Source organism: Puntigrus tetrazona, chromosome 13 (assembly GCF_018831695.1).
Source record: "Puntigrus tetrazona isolate hp1 chromosome 13, ASM1883169v1, whole genome shotgun sequence".
Taxonomy (NCBI): Eukaryota; Metazoa; Chordata; class Actinopteri; order Cypriniformes; family Cyprinidae; genus Puntigrus; species Puntigrus tetrazona.
This window is the reverse complement of record NC_056711.1, coordinates 6548500-6569089: the sequence shown is the minus strand read 5'-3', so window position 1 is coordinate 6569089 and position 20590 is coordinate 6548500. Positions and strand designations below refer to the sequence as shown.

Below are 20590 nucleotides of genomic sequence, written 5' to 3'. Positions count from 1 at the left end.
AATATTTGGAAGAATTCTTTTGTCCATACAGTAACAAGTCAATGGGGTCAAAACCTCAATGGACAAAATCATGGTCCAACATTGGCTGGACAAAAAAATACTAAAGCGTGAATTATCAAAGTCATGCAGGTTTGGAGCAACATGAGTTTGAGTGAATAATGTTAAAGCAGCCCCCACCCCCCCAAATGAAAAATGACATCAAGACATAAAATGCTACCTAGGGTGTTTGGGAAAAAAAAAAAAAAAAAAAGAGTGGACAAAAAGCAAAAGTGTGGGGCCTCTGTCCTGTCCTGAAAAACTAGTGGTGTGAAGCGTCTTGCAGTACATATGAAAAAGTGCAGACAATAGGCAAGCCAAGCAATCAGCCCGCTTCTACACAACTCCTCTGCGGCGCGACCCAAAAGCAGGGGGTGTGGGCTTCTTAATCTTGCTTCTCTTGCCAGCACAGGGATCTGGAGGTGTCATATTCCTCCAAAACATTCCTGCTCCTTTCGCTCCAAATGGCCGACGTTTTGTCGCCAGTGCAGGGCCCCTGTAATGAACCTGGGGGGGATCTTCAGAACTCAATGACTGGACGTAATTACTTCTCTCCTTTTCTTCGCTTCTTTTCTCCGCACTGGCTCTCCCTCCGAGCCGTACCGGCCCCCAGCTTTCGGGCTGGCTGGTCAAATACAAAAGGCAGGCTGCACCGAGTCCAGCAGGGGTTGGAAAGGGGGAGTGTTTCGGGATCCAGAAGCCCCCGATCAGCTGTCACTGAGACACAGAGCGACTCAGCACTCTTCACTAATGTCTGCGACCTTACAGAATTGACCTTGACAACCATTAAACAAAGTAGTTTTATTTGTCAACGCATGCAGTCTAAGCTGTCATGGTACAGCTTAATTCATTCAGAGCATCCTCAACTTCAGTGAATTATGATTTAGTACTATTTTGTAATTTTATATACATATAATATTAAATTACATTATACATACAAATGCAGAAAATTTGAGGTGTAGGTTTAGGTGTAGGACTGGTATAAGGCAATAGAAGATTTTGTTTGAAGAGTTTGTGCAGTAAAAAAAATTAAAAATAAAAAATTACACCTATGGAATTTTCCTATAAAACACAAAATGCAGTATGTGTGTGTTCATGCCTATTTTTTCCCCATTTAGATTACTTTTGCACTTAAAGTTAAAAACTAAAAAAACACCAAAAATTTAATATACATTTACAAAAAATTTTATTTATTAATTTTAGTCTGCTGTATGTTATTTTTACAGAATTTGAATGGCCATAAAAAGAATTTAATGGCCATAAAATTCAAACTTAATACTTATTGACTTTTTGAAACTCAAATTGACCCAAAATTACTTCATGAAAGGAGACAAAAAAAAGGTAATACATTATAATATTAATTAATTAAAAATAATTGTTAGAATCCCTGTTTTGTCAAATTTACATCCTATAATCTTAAAAGATATACGTTTTTAATTAATAATAAATATTAACGTGAATCAATGTTTCTAAAAACATAAAAGCCTATTCAAAAAACACACATTAGGCATGTTAGTCCTGCTAATTAGCTGACATACATGTAAACTAAAAGACGGCACTTATAAAAATAAGTGTGTGAGAGTCATTACATTGAGTGCTTTGCAGACAAACATACATTCAGATAACACACACACACACACATCCCTCCCAGGAGTAATTTTTGGAGTGCTGCCCAAGCTCTGAGTAAGAGGTGACTATTCACATGCCTTGTTCTCCACCAAGACGCTAATCAGATAAATGATCTATTTGTTTTAAAACACCATCAAATACATTAGGGCTGCTGGAGACCTGGCACGGTTGCTAGGCAAAACGGGGGGGCTCGAAAGGGTGCATACGAGCATTGAGGGGGGTCCATAAATACACCAATGCGATGACAGAAAAGTGCACTCTGATAGACAGAGAGAAATGAGAGACAAATTAACTACATTACATTAATCACTTACAAGTCCAATGGGAGCACAGAAACACACAGACATGCTCACAGAGAAACATAGGCCTATGGATAACCTCCAAAAAATTGAAGTGCTAAAAAGTACCCAAGTGCTAATATGGTTCTTTGGACAGGGTACCATGGCACATGCATTACAGTATGACAATAATTTCTGCAAATGTACCATGGATAAACCATGGTATTCTTTGAAATAGCTTTGGAGTATCATGTAAATATCATCTGATAAATGAAATGAGTGGGAGGTGATGTCACTAAATGGAGACTAAGCTCATGAATATTAATTAGCCCATTCTGATTTCTCTAAGATTTTTATACTAATATATATATATATATATATATATATATATATATATATATATATATATATATATATATATATATATATATATATATATATATATATATATTTTTTTTTTTTTTTTTTTTTTTTTGACTTCTAATAAATCAAATTTATCAAAAATAAAATTTAAAGTCAAGATAGTAGTGGCGTAATAGTGTCTAGGTTTCCTTGCTTAAACTCCATCTTTGTACTTCCTAGAATATGCACAACATACATTAGCCTCTTTCCTGGCAACATTGTTGCATTTGGAAGATTTTAGTGTCAGGACAAAACTGTGCAAATGCCTTTAAAAAAAAATATAGTCTCAAGTCTTTCCCCTCATCAAACTTCAGCATTACCTTTAAAGCTAGTTAGTTCACAGGCAAGTGATTAGTCGAATGTGATGTATGAGGGGCAAAAGGTGCAAAAAACTTGAAAAATGATGGGGGACAAGTCTAATAATCTGTCTGGAGTGTGAATTTCTAGGGTGTTATTACTTTCTTCATTCACTCCTTCTCCCTTCTAATTCCAGACTAGAAGGGACCTTTGCAACAAAAGAAAAAGTGTTACCTGGCTGCTAAGGTATGTTGGTAATTACTGTGGCATTACACCCCGCACAATATCCCTGCAAAGGCTAGTATTGTAATTTCTTTCCTTCAGGGTTCCCTTTATCATGTCTCTTAGCTCTGATACAGCTCGCCCCACTGCTGACCCCGTAGCCATGATTAAGAACATTTGCTTTTATACTCATGCTTATATAGAGGAGCAAATCCTTTTATAATGCCATCTCGCACATAGCCAGAAAAGGAACATTATGTTTTATAATAATGCTTCACATAATGACTTTAATCTGGGTCAGTCATTTATCATTCAGCACAGAGTCCCAGTCAGTTCTGGGTCACTCAAACGCAGGCAATATTTCCTGCAGGTGGCTTTATCGTGAAAGCAGTTCTTGGCCTTTTCACCAATGGCACTGATTGAAGACACTTTCACAGACCATGATGAGCTTTGCTAACTTTTTTTTGACACCGAGCAGTGTTTATAACTAACTGACTATATAAATTTAGCAGTCACATTTTAGCATCAGATAGCAATATAACTAAAAATTTGATATAGCATAATAATACTGTACAAGTCATGTAGGAAGCGACAATGATAAGGATTTTATGATTTCAATTGCTAACACGAAAACGAGGTAGTTCCAAATAAAGTTTTAGCCAATCGGCGAGAAACTGTTTTATTTATTTGCAAAAGACAATTCTGACGGTCATTTAGTGTTTGGTGAGTGTTAATTCTGGACTCTGCCTGCACACGTTCAACAGGCCGTTCTGCAGTAATGAGGGCTTGAATCTGGTCAGCGAGCCGTCCTGTAAACAGTCTGAGAGCAGCATTAATTAACTCTCACCAACACAGGAGAGCAGAATAAGGCAGAGATGGAGAGCCAGACCTCTGACCTCTGCAGGTCTAACCAGGCCTCATTGGACAGCCTCAATCTGAGCAATTAGTACATCGGGTCCCCCAATCTACATAATTGCCCAAGCAGGGGGTAGAACAGACTGGCATGTGAGTGGAGACCATTGGACACACACAAACAAATACATGATTCGACTAAAAAGACACACACACACACACACACTAATGACACTTATTAAGCTATGAAAAAGTCACAATCACACATGGCTTCGTGATAAATGCATGGATTCTGAGGAAACCCTGCTGAGATGGAGCGCTGCCTGTTAAGCCTGAGAGTCGTGATTTCAGTGGGGATCAGTTCCTCCACCTTATCATGTGACCCCTCTGAAGAATGTTTTAACTCAAGACGCAGGATAAAGACCCTGACTAGACTGACTTAGGGTATCCAATGAGGCTTGTATTTTGAGGTAGTATTTTGTGAAAAACCAGTGTTAACTAGTTGACCTCGCTACCCAACCAGTCAGTTTTTGTTTGATGCTTAGTCAAACATTGCAAACCCACCTTGCAAATGATTTGGAGTTAAACGCCAAAGGTTTGGCTGGATAAAGGCTGCTTTCACATATTTGCAATTGATTTATTTTTCTAGTAAATGCGCCACATGCAGCTCTAGTAACAGTATATCATCATTTTACTGTCCAAAGTGATAACATTTTTTACTTCTTTAGCAATGCAGGAGCAAACTGCAGCAAATGCAATAACCAATAAAGCCTAGCCATCTACAGCCTTTTCATAGAAAAAGTATTACAAAGCAGCAGCTTTACTGTAAACTCTGGAGAAATCACAAACTTGATGACTGTTCCAAAAGAGATTTCTTACATGCTTATACTGGTAATCTCACGCTTTGTTCACACATGATCTCTAAATGGCAATTTGCAAGTAATTCTCTGGAAACGACTGTTTGTGTGAAAGCACCTATTGTCTCGTTAGCACCTGCTGGTAGATGTTGAAACTACATCATCTGGCTGCAAAGTGCTCCTCTAAAACGAGTATCACTATTCCAGACTATGTATACTACAACTACATTTTCTCTGCAATTTTAAACAACTCTGACCCAAGCACATGACGGTGGAAGAGCTGATGTTTGAATCCACACCGATGGTCAACAAGCCTCTCTAAAGCTCTTCACGTCCACCCAGCATGTTCAGATAAGACCTTTTGTGTCCCTCTTGATCCCTGCTGGAAACAACAGCACTTAAACCCACAGCAGCGTCAACCCTTCCAACCCTGACAAGTTGGATCACCGTAATCCATACATTTGGATAGCTAATCCACATTCAGTGCCTCAGAGGACATAGAGACCTTTCGGCTTGTCAAATCCTCAGACGAGGATTTTAAACTGGGCATGTGGGGTGGGTAATACATGGGGCACCCCCGTTTGCAGACAATGAGCTTGCCCAGCTGAGCTGACAAGGACATAGGGGGAGATGTTTGGGCTTACCAATGCGTAAGATCAATTAAGGGTGGTTGAGAGGAAGGTCTGAAAAGAGAAGCGATGACCCTGCCGTAGAAGAGAGCCACGCTGCCCCTTTTCACTAATCCAGTAAAAGAGCCAAATATTTCAAGACATATCAGTCCACAAGCCACTGGAAACCAGCACGGGACCAGTACGTTTCTTTAAAAACTGCATAAAAGTTTCAGAGACACTGGTTTACTTAAAGAAAACGGCTCCAATTTTTGTTTTTAGTTTCATATACATTTTACTCCTTATATTCTCTGAATCAAAACCAGTCTGTCACAGTATAAATCACTGCCTAAGAGAATTAATTTATCACAATTCAGTTTGGTCAAAATACTAGATACTGTTTTGCCTTTGCGCAATATACTACTGTATATAAAGTTGCGTATACGGCATAAAGTGTGGGGTCTGTAAAAGTTTGTTGTGTTTTTTGATTAAATGTTTGCCAAGAATGCATTTAAGCAAAAATGCAACAAGGACTGTATTTTGATAGCTAAATGTTTAGCAGCCATTACTCCAGTCTTCAGTGTCACATGACACTTCACAAATCATTCGACATACGCTTTTGATTAAGCACTCACTGTTTTTGTCATCAGTGTTAAAAACAGAGCTGCTTAATGTTTTTGTGCAATTTCTATGAATAGAAAGTTCAAAAGAAGGGCATTTGTAACATTACAAATGTGTTAACGGTCACATTTTAGCTTTCACCATCCTTGCCGAATGCAATTTTTTGTTTTAAAACAAACAAACAAATCTTATTGAACCAAAACCTTTGAAAAATAGTATAACAATTAATATAAATGTATTTACAGAACACATGAACTAAAATCCCCGGTGAAAGAACAAATCAGTTCGCTGTATCTGCTACCTGTTGATTGTGTAACTTCGGTCACCTGTGTTCACTTTTGAAGTATGATTTTATCCAACTTAAATACTTGCTTTAAATTTCCCTGGAATGCACATTGCGTGTTTCATTTTCCCCAAGTCGGTGTGTGTTGTATTTCTATACAGTGCATGTTATGACTGTCTAGACCCGTGCTGGGAAAGACAGCCGGAGTCAATAAGTTGCTTATAATTAGGTGCTTCTGAGGCTCAAGTGTGCCTGCCTCTGGTGCATGGTGGAGCTGCAGCTCGATCTGACCCCCTGCTGCTTGCCATAGTATATGAACTGTTAAGAGTTTAGGCTGAAATATTGGTTGTTCATAACCAGAAAGCAGACAGACTGCATTAAAGAACACAATTACCTCTATGTGATCAGTTACAAAAAACTGAGGTGTTGTAAAAACACGGACATGCACAGAAGGGATACTCACAGACATTTCCTGTGTTGTCAAAGCTGCTGAGCACCTCATCCACTCTAATGGGACCAAGATTGTCTCTGAAATGCATTAATAAAATGTATAACGGTTTTAAATACAATGAGATAACGACTAAACGTTAGTGTTAGCTAAACAAACCTTGATTAAATTAATGTTTAATTATACTGATATAATAATAAAATAACGTCATAAATTATTCTCCAATTCTGCAAAAAAAATAAAAGTATGAATTCACAGAACGTCAAAGCTGCTTACTTTTTATTCCATGCTGAAAGGAAAGGAGCACAATGCCTATGATTATTTTCAGATGATTGTTTACGTGATTTGCATTTAGACTTTTACGGTCCTTCTATGATGCTTTTTATTATTATTTAGTTCAACAACACATGGTTCCCATTCACTTTCAATTTATGGAAAAAAGCAGTCTGGCATACTTCAAAACTTCACCTTTTGTGTTCAATAGAAAAAAAAAATTATCTGGTATATGGGTTTGGAACAACATGAGGGTATCCAAAACATACAAAATGCACCTTAGTGAGAATTCTGCCTTAAAAAAATGTGAGTTCTTAAGAATCCCGAAGCTAAATTACTTCATCTGCTCTGGTTAATAGATCACTTTCTCCAGCATACCTGAGTAAGGCACTGTACTGAGGAAAGATTGCACTTCTGTACTCCACCCACTGCCCTTCCGACGGCTCGTCGGTCTCTGTGGGAGTGACCCTGCTCCTGGAGAACAGGTTGAAGGAGGAGAATCTTCTCACTGACACCTGCTGAACATCCGCACTGTCGAGCTGCTTCTGTTTCAGAACCTGCGTTATGAGAGACGCGTGAGAGCCTACTACTGAGACGCGTCCATACATGTCTGGCGTGAAAAAAACGCATTATGTAACGCATTACATTTACGCTCGTTTAACAAAACACATGCAACCAGCTGCATATTGAAGGAGATTCACTAAACGCCCTTCACCTGTCGCAGAAGAGCCCAGCGTGCACGTGCCACATCGGTTCCACAGTGAGAGTCGTGATTTTGGTGATTGTTCGCGTGCATTTCTGTCGCAGCTAACGGGATATCTTTAAATTTATTCATGACAGAGCAACCTGCTCGATTCGATCCTGTTTCATGCAGAAAATAACTTCTCACAGTATAACTACGACGACAACGGAATGCAGAGTCTTGGCGAAGGCTTATTTGGCATTTGTCTTCTGAATGTGTTTAAAGTCGATGGTAGAATGTACTACTGTTTTTACCAATTCGCCGGTATGCCCTGGTCTCTGTTGCTTGGTAATAAAATCCCATGCTACTTCCGTACACCACCTCCTCTTGTTGCAGGACGAAAGGAAATCCAATTCACTTACAGAGTAATCGAACACTCGGCTCTATCGGCTGCCATCTATATTTATTGATTCGATTACTCTTGCCTGGACTGGATGTCATATTTTAGCGCCGTTAGTGATGGGAGTCCGATTCATTTCAGCGAGTCGGTTCTTTTGAACAGTTCCTTGCAAATAATCGATTCAAAAAGCTTTTTTTGTGGCGTAATAGTTATGGAAATAGCAACAGTAAAGTGCGTATTCTGTAAGAGCGGTGTTTATTTTAATTCCATGTGTTTCACCTGAGTTTGTTGCATATAAAATAGCAATTAAGAACCGATATATTAATTGATCGTTCACATTAAAAAATAACAAAGTTGAGTTTTATCAGACAATCCAGTTTACTAATCTATTAGTTGTTAGTTTTCAGTCGAACATGTACAAAATAGTTGGTTTTCGGTCCAAGTCAGTTGTTTTTTTTTTAAACCGACTCAATCTGATTGCTAAATGAATCCATCAGACAGCTTTTGTGAACCGATTCAAACTGTTCAATGGAAAGATTCGAGTCAACAGAACCGACATCTCTAGTGTAAATGTTACACTGTACACATAGCAGCACATGGGCAGTAGGGAAGTTTGAAAGTGATATTTTCAATGTGATATTTACCCAGAAACGTAATCCGCTGTATATTTTGACAATTAAGGTAGCACTAGTAATCGCCTATTCATAATCAGACACAAATTAGACAGTGACATCCCGCTGCATTAAATGAATCTGATCACCTCCTCATGTCTGCTCCTTCTACGATCAGTTTCACGCGATATACGTCGGAGGAATATACACCCACTTATATCACGTCTTCACACTGAGGTACGATCGACTTCATACTCGTTTCTACGCTCTATAATCTTAAATAAACCGCAATGGATGATGTTACTTACTGTGCTGCAAAAACGGACCTGCAAAAGACAAAACTAGCAGAAGACTCCGAATGAATGCGAATTGGAAATAGATCATATCTGCATCATTATACGTTACAGTGTGAAATGTGTATGTGACTCCAACAAGGGGTTTAATAAGATGTAATTACTACTATAAATATAGCACTTTGATGAAACTGGTTGATTTTGGGCTCCTCTCAGACTACAGCAGAGCTGTCCAGAGCCCAACTGCAGAAACTTCGAGATCAAGAACAGCGTTTTAAACGAAGATTGCTTTCAGTTCATAGGAAGTTTGCAGGTGTGCCAGAAAACTCTGAGGTGAGCAACTGCAGCGGTGCAAAGTGCGTGCATTTCATACTTTATAGAAATGATAAACCCGTCTTCATTCCCTCGACATCTTCTCAAAGTTCCAGGGAGAGCGTCATGTGTACTTTGAAGATGGCAAAGGGATATACAGATCGACCATCGGACAGGGTAAGAGATATTAAAAAGAAGCCATTGCATTAAACAAAATGTATTTAGTCACACCCAGAAACAAAGCAATGTTTATGTACAGGTGAGCAGGAGATGTTGGAGGTGTTCAATACAGATTGGACAGGAGGTGGATATGGAACCATCCAGAGGGTCAGACTCTCTCCATCAGAGACCATGCTGGCGGTCACTGTAAAGAAAGACCACCACGAGGAGACCAGATGCGTGTTGGTTCATTTAGGCGATCTCGTCCTTCGTCAAAAGGCCCTGTTGGTTTTAGACAACGTTTTCAGCTTTGGTAATATGTACTATAATTGAAACATTCTTGACAAAGAAATGTTCTTTTCCTCCTTTAAATGTCCTCCCTCTGCGCAGAATGGGCCACAGATGACGTCCTCCTCTACAGCACACAGGAGACTCTTCGGTGCCTGCGCGTTTTCCGTCTTCATCTCAGTGATTCCGGTGTCCGAAACACCCTTGTTTATGAAGAAAAGGATCCAGAGTAAGTGTCTAATTGTCGGTGAGGGGTGCCCTCGGCCAGCATTTGTGTGTTATTCTGCCCGTTCCCCAGGTTCTTTGTGGAGGTCAGTCGTTCCAGAGACCAGAGGCTGGTGACCATTAACTGCAGCAGTAAGATCAGCTCTGAGGTGTGGTTTGTTGACAGCAAGACTCCGCTCTCATCCCCCACCCTCATCCAGGCCCGTCGCCCCGGGCTGCTTTACCACGTGGAGCACTCGGACAACTACCTGTTCATCCTGGCTAACACTACAGCAAACCAGGAGTATCAGGTAAGACTATCAGTATTGTTCAGGACTAAATTATAACCGCGTTTATGCCTGTCGTTTCTTTCTTTCTCTTATTTCCAGCTGCTTAGGGCGCCTTTAGCCTCTCCATCCATGTCGCACTGGGTGCCATCGTTCGGTGCTGTTCCAGGGACAGTCATTAAAGATATGGAGCTGCTTCAGGGTCACTGTGTGTTCACAGTGAAGGATTCACAGGGTCGACTTCAGATCCAGACTCTTTCCACACAAGAGCCCTATCAGTTAAACACTCACAAGGTGTGAACATGAATCACAGAGTCACATACACAACAGCCTAGAGTGTGTGTTTATAATGATTTTGAGTTTAAGAGCCTATTTAGAGTGTATTTGCAAAATCAGATCATGTCTTTTATTAAGTAAATCACGTTTTATTGTGTAGCACAACTGAAAATGATTTTTAAAAAGTTATGTTTTTTTTTTTTTACATGACATTTTAATTGGTATGTGTATCAATTAAAATCATAGATATATAAAATACCTACTCCCATTCAAAGTTTTGAGTATTAAATTGATTGAAAATGAAGGCATAGACAGTAATAATGTTACACATTTTTTAAAATAAATACTGTTCTTTCTATGCATCAAATCATTTAAAATATTAAGCCGCACAACTGTTTTCAGCTCAGCATTATCATAGATAATGATAAGAAATATTTCATATATATTAAATCAGAATGATTTTTGAAAGATCACGTGACATTGAAGCGTTACCATTAGCGGGAATTACATTTTTATAATATGTAATAATATATCTACTTATTTTACTTTGTAATATTTCACAGTATTATTTGTTTTATCAACTAAATTAAGCCTTGGCAAACACAAAACACTTAAAAAAACATTGAAAATGATATTGATATGATAGTGATATTGAATGATAGAGTATAGTCATATTTATTTAGAAATGAATCCCTTATTGAATTGACATACAGCATATCATTTGAAAGACCTAGAATATCTTAACCCAGTCTATGACCACGGTCCAAAGTGGGATCCCAAATAACACGGACACACATGTTTGTGTTTTGTTGTTAGCTTCCTCACTGGGCCTGCGATGTATCACCACAGCGTGTTGGAGCTGTGGACAGAGGGTCATTTGGCTTCCTCATCTCTCTCCAGTGCACCCACCAGTACACTACCTCTACTCCCCCAGAGAACAAAAGCTCTCCGTAACAGAGGACAACACTAAGAACATGTCCCTCACTGAGTTTAACACAACACGCCTGCAGGCAGCCAGTCAGGTATCGGTCATTTATATGTGAGAAGTCTTAAAGCACCGTTACAAAAAGCCGCCCATTTGCTTTTAATAGCCATAATATCACATATGTGTTTTTAGGATGGTACAATGGTGCCTTTGACTCTCCTCCACACGCCAGCGTTATCTGAGCTGCACAAGGCTCCACTGCTCCTGCATGTATATGGAGCTTATGGTGTTGATCTCAGTATGGCCTTCTGTCCGGAGAAGAGACTGCTTCTGGAGGACGGCTGGGCTCTGGCCTACTGCCACGTCAGGTACTGAACTACAACTCTAATCATGTTTTTCATGGGTACAAAACTGTTCAAAAAGTCGGGGTCAGTACGACTTGTTTTAATATTTGAAATGAATCTTATGATCAGCAAGGCTATTTATTTGATCAAAAACGCATTATATCATTATGCTTTAGAAGAACTGCTCTCTATTTTAATATAATTGAAAATTTAATTAATTGATTGCGCAGCTTAATTTTCAGAATCATTACTCCGGTCTTTAATGTCACATGATCCTTCAGAAATCATTCTAAGATGCCCAGTCTTTCTTCTTACTATATTAATATGCTGCTTAATATTTTTGTGGAAGCATGATACATTTTTCAAGACTATTTGATGAATAAAAGTTCAAAAGCAAAGCATTTATTTGAAATAATTTTTTTTTACCTGTCTAATGCATCTGAATAAAACTATTAATGCATTTAAATAATACAGATCTAAATATTTTGAACAGCAGTGTAAGCTAAAATACTTAATACCAAACTAAGCCATTGGAAAGGCATCTTTATCGTGTGTTTGTGTTTGTAACGGGCAGGGGTGGTGGTGAGCGGGGTCTAGCGTGGCATCAAGCGGGTTCTGTGCTACAGAAGCGGAGGGGAGTGGAAGATCTTGCTGCTTGCGTTCAGACTCTTCATCGTTTGGGAGTGTCCCGGCCTGCTCTTACCGCCCTCGCCGCTCGCAGTGCTGGAGCTGTCCTAGCGGGGGCGCTGTGCAACCATAACCCACAGCTTCTTAGAGCTGTGATTCTACAGGTGGATCATTAGCACATGAGGTACAGGGTCCTTGAGGCTTATTGTCATAGTTACATGAAGTTGTAATTCTCTGCAGGCACCTTTTCTGGATGTTCTCGGCACAATGCAAGACCCTTCCCTCCCGCTTACTGTAGAGGAGAGAGGGGAGTGGGGAGACCCCAGTATAAGAGAACACAGGGACAACATTGCCTCTTACTGTCCCTGTCACAACATTATACCTCAGGTAAATTACTCAGACGTCTACCTTTCAAAGGTTTGGGCTCAGTAGGATTTGGAAAAAAAAATAAATAAATACTCTTATTTAACAACGAAGCATTAAATTGATCAGAAGTCACATTGCATTTAAAATGTTTAAAAAGAGTTCTGTTTAATTTGAACTTTTTATTCAACATTCTGAAAAGTTTTCAGCATTGATAATAAGAAATGTTTCACTGGACTAAATTATATTTTAAAATATATTAAAATGCAAAACAGCAATTTTAAGTTGCAGTAATATTTTTACAGCATTTTTGATCAAATAAATGCAGTCTTGGTGAGTGTGAGAGAATTTTTAAAACCTTATTTGCCCAACCTTTAGATTAATGGCGTGCAGTGCGTGTCTCATTATTCAGGAGTCATTTATTAACGGTTTCTTCTTTCTTACTTTCTTGCAGCTTTACCCATCCATGCTGATCACTGCATACTCAGAGGACCGTAGAGTTCCTTTATCTGGGGTCGTCAAGTATGTGGAAAGACTAAAGAGAGCCATCCAAATGTGTACCACTCAGGTCGGCGCTAACGGTGAGTGTATAAATGCTCCGTTAGGTCTTTTTAAACATCTTTGCACTTTTAATACTCTAGTAGCACAAAAAAATTAAGCCATTTTAGCCTATGAGTAAGAGGGTTTATTGGGCACAAAGTGGACCGTTAAGAAACAATCTAAAGCACAGCCTTGAGTGGTGCACCACTATACAATAATGTAAATGTATCTACAATCATAATGGGTTTTTTTTAAACAACTATCTACTATCAACTAGACAGAACAACCTAGATTAATGGAAGTGATATTAATTTAACATTGGTATACTTGGTCGTGTATCTAATCTTTTTAGCCCACAAAGTGAAGCATATTATCAAAACATTGCAGCTCCGGTATTAAAAACGTCTTCTAAACCAAGTGAAGTATAATGGAAATGAACTTGGAGGTCACTGGCTGTAATCCCAGCTCTCAAATAAACCCCTGGGCTTAAGAGAAGCACTTACACTCTCTCCTCAGGAGAAGAGCACTGATCTGGAAACAGGTGATGTGGAGCGATTCCTCTCCATATCAACCTGAGGTCACCTTGTGTGTGAGCTGCTCCGTGAGAGACGCTGTCAGCACATCTCAGTCAGACCCCTTCAGTCGGACTTCCTCTCCCATCTGTGTGCCATTAATTATCTTTATTTTACACACGCGCACACACACCTACACAAAGCAAAAAAAAAAAGCAAAAAAAAACAAAGTTCCTCTAATCTCTCCCATTCCTCTCCAGGAGATAAAACGCTGATCACACACGCTGCCAGCTCAGACGATTAACATGTTTATGAGATAGTCTATCAGGCAAGGAGATAAGGAACAATACAATGGGCTGTGCCAAGGTCAGGAGAAGGCTTGTGAAACATGCGGGATGGAGAGAGACACCGGCAGCCGCGCTGCAGATAAGAGGCAGATGACAGAGTTTTAAGGATTAGGCATATGATTTTTATACTCAGCTTCACTTCAGAGAGATCCCATCACCGTGGGGAAATAAGGCAGCCAGGCAAAGGAGTGGGCCAAGTCCACCTACATGGCAGCCTCTCATCATCCACTCTGTTTCAAGAGCGTTGACTTTAAAGTGCTGGATGTGATGCCCAGGTGTTGTGATGGAGAGCCAGTGTGCCGGATTACGCTTGGATATTGTCAGTCTAGTCTTACATATTCAGTGCCTTTGGCCTCATGACAAACATGAACTAGTCTGCTTCAGTTTCTTTTTATTTATCTACCCCCAAAGCCATTTTTGGCTGCTTACATTTATTTAAAGCTGCTTTAGTAACCTTTTCCTTATTAAAGTCACCAGTGTTGTTGATTTGGGGGTTTTTTTAGGTAACATTTTAAAACGTAAATGGATAACGTTGCCAGGAGAGCTAAATTAAATCGGTAAAAATTAACTGAAGTAATTCAAATAAACTGAAGGTAAATAGAAACGATGAAAAACATGTGGAAGGGACCATCACATGAAATGACTGAAATTAAAGCTAAAAAACTCATTTAAAACAATTAATAATAGTTTATAAATAGTACTGTTTTACACACAAGGAAATGAAAACTTAAACTTTTTTTTTTTAAATCATATACACTCAAAGACTCGACATATCATTTAAACATTTTTAGATGGTTCAACTAGAAATTTTATTTCTTTCATGATTTATTCCCCCTCAGATATTTTGAAAAATGTTGGTAACCTTAACTTCCAAACCATTTTTCTCCATATTCTGGAAGTCACTGGCTTCCCACAACTGTTATGATACAAGTATTCTCCAAAATATCTTGTGTTCAACTAAACGGTACATGAAAAGGCATCGGTAGCTGAAGTAACTTATGTTCAGTTTAAAAATACACCTGTTCACCTGTGCTTCTGTAATGGACTTGCTCAACCAGCTGTCATTCTGGACCTGCAGCCAGGAGGGGATCACTTTGGCCCTGAGGATTTTCATCCGTCCTTGAATGAGGTACATAAACACTCTATTATATTCATACCTCACCTTTTCAGACCGAATTGTTAAATTGCCTTCTTCCAACGTTACCACATTAAAGCATGCTGGCTGTTTAAAAGCTTTGAAGTAATCATTAAGGTTGCTATTATATAAACTTTATAATCATGTAAAAGTGCATTTTAGCATGATAGAGATACTGTTTCTCTCTTTCTCTCAGAGTTTGGGGTCACACATTAACTTATATTGTACTATTGCTAGAATGCTGCTAGTGAAAATATAACAGCTTATGTTTACTGCTTTATGATTTTTTTTTTTCTCTCTCGCAGAGGGCCAAACAGTTAGCCTTTCTTTACACAGAACTTGGACTAGATCATCCAAAAACTCGACGGAGACTAAAAGTAACTGGCAAGTCTCATAAAACACAAAACTAAATTGTGAATGCGTGGAAAAACCACCAGACAAAAAGCTTTGCTGATTTTTCTTAATAAACCAAACATTTATTTTGTTACGTGGATGCTAGTTATTTTCTTTTGAATAAAAGTTCATCAGACAAAAAGATTCTGCATTGCCAGGCAACTTGCTGAAAACAAGCGACGCACATTATTCACAGCAAGTGAGATTTTGTACGGTGAGATTTCAAAGTGGGCGGGACTAGCCAGCATGACACCACCAATACAAAGATAGCCTTTATTGTTTGTCAACTGTGTCGTTTGGTATCTTCAACAATTGTACAAAATATCTAGTTCAGGCAAGTAGCAGGCTTTCTCAGAAACATAGCACTCAGCTACATGATTCGGTGAAAGCGCTGATTGGTGGAATATTCCAGGAGCAGTCCTTGCCCTTGAGATGTTGAAATGCTAGATTTAGGGAGCGTCCCTTGACTTATTGGCACTGTGCTTAAATGCACAGTAAGAGTTTCTGGCAACTCAGTAACCGAAGACAAGTCTGTCGTAGCATCCTTGCCGAAGTTGAGAATCACCAGGAAGGCTTTGTTGAGCCCGTCCAGCTCGCGCAAATAGGCAAACACGTTGACATCGCTCCAGACGAAGCAGAACCAGCCACGGGACAGGGCCAGCTCAGCGCCTCGGAGCAAACTCAGAGCACGATACTGTGAGATGGTGGAGTGTGGATCAGCCTGCTGAAGCTGGAGAGAACAATATGAACCGGGATTAGAGATTTCCATGTTTTAACACACACCTTCTCGTCAGCAGCAGCCTGAATCGACGTACCTCCACATTGACGGTTCTGTAGTCTGGAGCAATGTCTAGCCATGTGCCACTTTCATTGTTGCTAAAACCAGCATTGAGCTTATCATCCCACTGCATTGGGGTTCGCTGCGGGTCACGACTGTTGCTCTAGATTTAAAAAAAAAAAAAAAAAAAAAAAAAAAGTTATTTTAAAAATAATGCATTGCAAGATGATCAAAACGGATATATTTGAAATATATTTAGAATGTTACAAAAGACTTCTATTATAAATAAATGCTTTTATTGTGAACTTTCCATTCATCAATAAATCCTTGATAAAAATGATACATTGATAAAAATGTATTTTTAAATTGAAGTATTTCCAAAAGTTAAAAAAAAAATTGTAAAATAAAGAATATCGTTTAACATTTACAGTGTAAATGATCACAATGGCTGCATATATTTTTCTCAAATAATTTTATTCATCAAATAAATACAGCCCTGGTGATCATAAGTGATGTCTTAAAAATATTACCAAAGTTTTATTACATTTTATTAGTGCTGACAAACTATTAATTGCAATTAACTGCATTCAAAATATATATTTTTAGTTTTTGTTTACACGTGTAAAGTGTATATATGAATATAAGCACTATGCATGTACTGAATAAAAATGATACATTTTAATGTTTTAAAATATAGTACTGTCAAACTGTTAATCCTGATTAATTGTATTCAAAATACTAATTTTTGTTTACATGTTTGTGTATTGTGTATATTTATGATAAATACACACACATATAGAATATATTTTTAAATTATTTGCCTGTTTTTCCATGTATATATTTATATAATTCTTTTATACATTTATAACAAATCTATTATGTAAACAAAAACACTTATTTTGGATGCGATTAATCACAATTAACCTTTGGACAGCACTAGAAATATCACTATTACTTAAAAAGTCCATTTGACTTACTGGATCATGCTGTCCAAAAGGATCCTGAATTACAGATACATTTCGTTCACCATGCGATCTCTTCTCCGTAGTATGTTGTGGGAGTTCCAGGCAGCGTTAACAACAGCATGTTCATAACACGTATATATTCCCTACCAGCGCTTGAGCCTATACGTGGCTTGTCGTGGTTTCCCAGCTATAAGATGTACAAAAACGTACTTTTATGCACGTGACAAACTCAACAAATTGTATCCAATTTGCAAAATTGACCATCCAAAGGGGCAAACAAATTTTGTCCATTTAGTGTTCCGCCTCATTCTTAACGGACAGGTATACGGTCACTCACCACCCAGTTTGGCCATTTTCCCTTTGGCATGTTTGACATCCATAAATTGACCAAGCGCTTGGCTTGTGTTCCTGACAGACCATCGGGAAGGTACAGGAGATAGAAGTTAAAGGGGAAGTCGCTTTCAGTGACATAGCTTGTGCCGTAGTACCTCATGGTTTTATCTATTTCTTCATAATCGTAACATTCTGTGACCATGAACCTGATTGGTAAGAGGAAAATAAAAAAGCCATTTACGAGAGAGAAACTAAACGTGCGCGGATGAAGAAGAGGAAGTGAGGATACCTGTAGCGGCCGGGCTCTCTGCTGTAGGCGTCCAGCTCTTTCCTCCACTCCGTCAGGATCTCATGCAAGCCCGGTTGTGTGTAGGTGTAGTCATGGTACAGCTCAAACTCCGTGTCCACAGTCGACTGAAGGACGAAAAACAGAAGAGTACTGCTGTTAGTCACACTGGCAGTGCTACTGCAAGCAACATCTCATTCGATTTATTACTAAATGCGGTAAACACTAGTTTTTTTAATGAATGAATACTTAGCATTCAGTCGACCAGTTTTAGAAAAGCATTTATAATGATAAAACATTTCCTCTTATTTCGAGCAGTCTATTTATTAAAGCAGTTTAATGATAGAGTATCTTGAGAGCTTGATTTCTGAAGGATCATGTGACACTGAAGACTGGGGCAATGCTGCGCGAAAGTTCAGCTTTGCCGTCACAGGAATAAATGACGAAATAGAAATAGCTTTTTACTGTATTTTTGATTGAATAAATACAGCCTTGGTGAACATAAGAGAGTTGAGCGCTAGCGTATTCAACCCGTTCCTCAGCAAACAAGAAAAAAGTGTCATGTGCTCGCAATAGAAGTCTATGGGGTGCGGAAAGGCATACAACAGGAAAAGAAGCGAAGGAAATATTCGAACAGGTATTATGCTGGAAAGCAGACTTTCATTTAATTAGTCTAGCGGTCATTCCACTAAAAGGACAACTTATACTGCTAAAAAAAAACGTGTGCTTGAAATATTTAATGATTTTACAGAAACACAAGCGACTTGAAATGTCTTGCCCCATAGACCTCCATTGCGAGTACATTAAACGCAATTTTGACGCGTTCTCGCAAACCGAGGGATGAACGAAAATGATTTCCTATGGTAATCAACACGTCACACATGATCAGTTTGAACTTGTTTTGAAGCCGGAACATTCCTCCAAGTTAATTCTAACAAGTCCATGAGGACCAGAAAGACAAATCACTAAAAAAAAAGGCGGCCAGGACCATGGAGTCGTTCAGCGGCATTCCCTAGACCTTCAATGGCTTTGAAATCGTCTGGAATTAGGATAATGGGAATGACTTGCCAGCAAATCCACAGAAGTATGTACTAGTAATCCCTAAATGACATTGTGAGAACAAAGAACAGTAATACGACTCCTTCTGAATAAATTCGAAGAACATTTCTGTCTCTAGCAGATGGAGGGCTTCAATAAATAAGTGTGTGAAGCGAACGTGTGCACATTCGCAATAATTGTCTGGCTTACTGGATCTTGGTCTGGGTCGACCTGGGGTTCATTTCTCAAATGCGTGGCCTCAAGCATGTGTTTCACAGCGTCCATGCGGAACCCATCCACCCCCTTCTTCAGCCAGAAATGGATTATGTCCTATTAGACAGATGTGGAACAAAGATCAAAGAGGGTCCAGGTTTGAAGTGAAACATTATATGTTATGGTGGACCTGCGTGAAAAGACATTTTGTTCAAGAGCTTGCAGCTAAAGGTTATTCCTCCTAAAATGTGAAGTCTTGACATAATGATGAACACGGTTCACTTTTCTAAAATTGATACGTGCTATTTTTCTTATGTGTAAATGAAATACAAAAGTATGTTCTTTTTTCGTAAACGCATAACTTGGTAGTTTCACAATGGTTACTTTATAGAGTCAGAATAAGACACTTTGTTCAGTTTTGTGTGTGTGTGTTTAATGAGGTGTTAACTCCATGCTCAGGTGGTCTAAAGCCCCCTTACGTAAATAATTCATTCACAGTCACCCACTTTCTTAATACTCTCTTATTCTCACATTCCCAAGCAACATACAAACATTCATTTCAAAAGTGACATTTATTATATTACATTTAGTAATATAATACAGACTCTTTAATTGAAAGCCACTGATAAATGAGGACAATGGAAGCAATCAAAATCAACAAAAGAGCAATGGTACTTAAGTGCTATAACCCATCTCAGCTTAACGTAGTACAAGATTTTACTACTATTAATATTATTATTATTATATAATAAGAAATCAGATAGAAAAAGAATAGAGAAAACTAGTGTTAGAGGTATTTTTGTTAATTGTATAATAAATGTATAATAAAGCAATAAATAGAAAAAAAGAAGCTATTGTTAGTTTTATTTATTTTTTAAAAGCCAAAGGGCAATTTTTTAAAGAATAGAATTAGAATAGAGACTGCTAGATAGATTACAGATTATAAATTATACATACTACATATTGCAATTTAAAATGAACGTTAGTAATTTTAAAACAGTCAATTATACATCTTAACTATATACATTGCCATAGTTATTATTCGCTATTATTTTTATTACCACAGTCCCGAAAAAGCTGCAAATACGAGGAATTTGAAATACTGATTTCCAGGCCTAGAACAGTCATGCAAGTAAGCGCGCTCCTAAAAAGTCATGGGAAAATGTTTTGCGCTTAAGCTCAAGCTTAAACATTTAAAACAAGACGCAATCACATCTAATCGAGTTTAAAGCTTCTGCTGCTTGTTGCTCTTTTTCCCCGCACTGTGTAAAGGTCTGCACAGTATTCACAGTCACGCCGTCGTCGTCTGCAAGCTTACCGTCATCTCCTCTATGACTCGAGGGTTACGGAAGTTCAGGTCAGGCTGCTCCTTGAGGAACTGATGGAAATAGCACTGCTGTCGCACCTCATCATACTCCCAGGTGGAATTCCCAAAGACGCTCACCTGACAAATCAAACAGCGCGACACTATAC

General features: G+C 38.6%; 3 protein-coding genes across 3 annotated transcripts in view; 1 reads left to right on the top strand and 2 right to left on the bottom strand.

Moving 5' to 3' along the window:
* camkmt (calmodulin-lysine N-methyltransferase) overlaps positions 1–7858 on the bottom strand; it is a 93002-nt gene extending 85144 nt beyond the window's left edge. The window contains exons 1-3 of the mRNA XM_043256255.1: positions 7522–7858; positions 7185–7363; positions 6549–6613 (exon numbers count right to left, since the gene is read on the bottom strand). Coding sequence (XP_043112190.1) covers positions 6549–6613; positions 7185–7363; positions 7522–7641 — 364 coding nt within the window. The 5' untranslated portion in view covers positions 7642–7858. The remainder of the gene's footprint in view (positions 1–6548; positions 6614–7184; positions 7364–7521) is intronic.
* Positions 7859–8428: 570 nt separating this feature from the next.
* prepl (prolyl endopeptidase like) lies at positions 8429–15602 on the top strand. The gene is given in 15 exon segments (XM_043256146.1): positions 8429–8736; positions 9009–9125; positions 9215–9281; positions 9364–9576; positions 9654–9780; positions 9850–10066; positions 10145–10336; positions 11135–11207; positions 11210–11340; positions 11436–11611; positions 12162–12378; positions 12455–12601; positions 13032–13158; positions 15035–15105; positions 15417–15602. Coding segments are annotated over 15 exon segments (2082 nt in total). The 5' UTR covers positions 8429–8634; the 3' UTR covers positions 15522–15602.
* A 161-nt stretch (positions 15603–15763) lies between these two features.
* slc3a1 (solute carrier family 3 member 1) overlaps positions 15764–20590 on the bottom strand; it is a 7820-nt gene continuing 2993 nt past the window's right edge. The window contains 9 exon segments of the mRNA XM_043256147.1: positions 15764–15889; positions 15892–16234; positions 16320–16445; positions 17260–17313; positions 17315–17434; positions 17585–17786; positions 17870–17994; positions 19115–19234; positions 20436–20561. Coding sequence (XP_043112082.1) covers positions 15810–15889; positions 15892–16234; positions 16320–16445; positions 17260–17313; positions 17315–17434; positions 17585–17786; positions 17870–17994; positions 19115–19234; positions 20436–20561 — 1296 coding nt within the window. The 3' untranslated portion in view covers positions 15764–15809.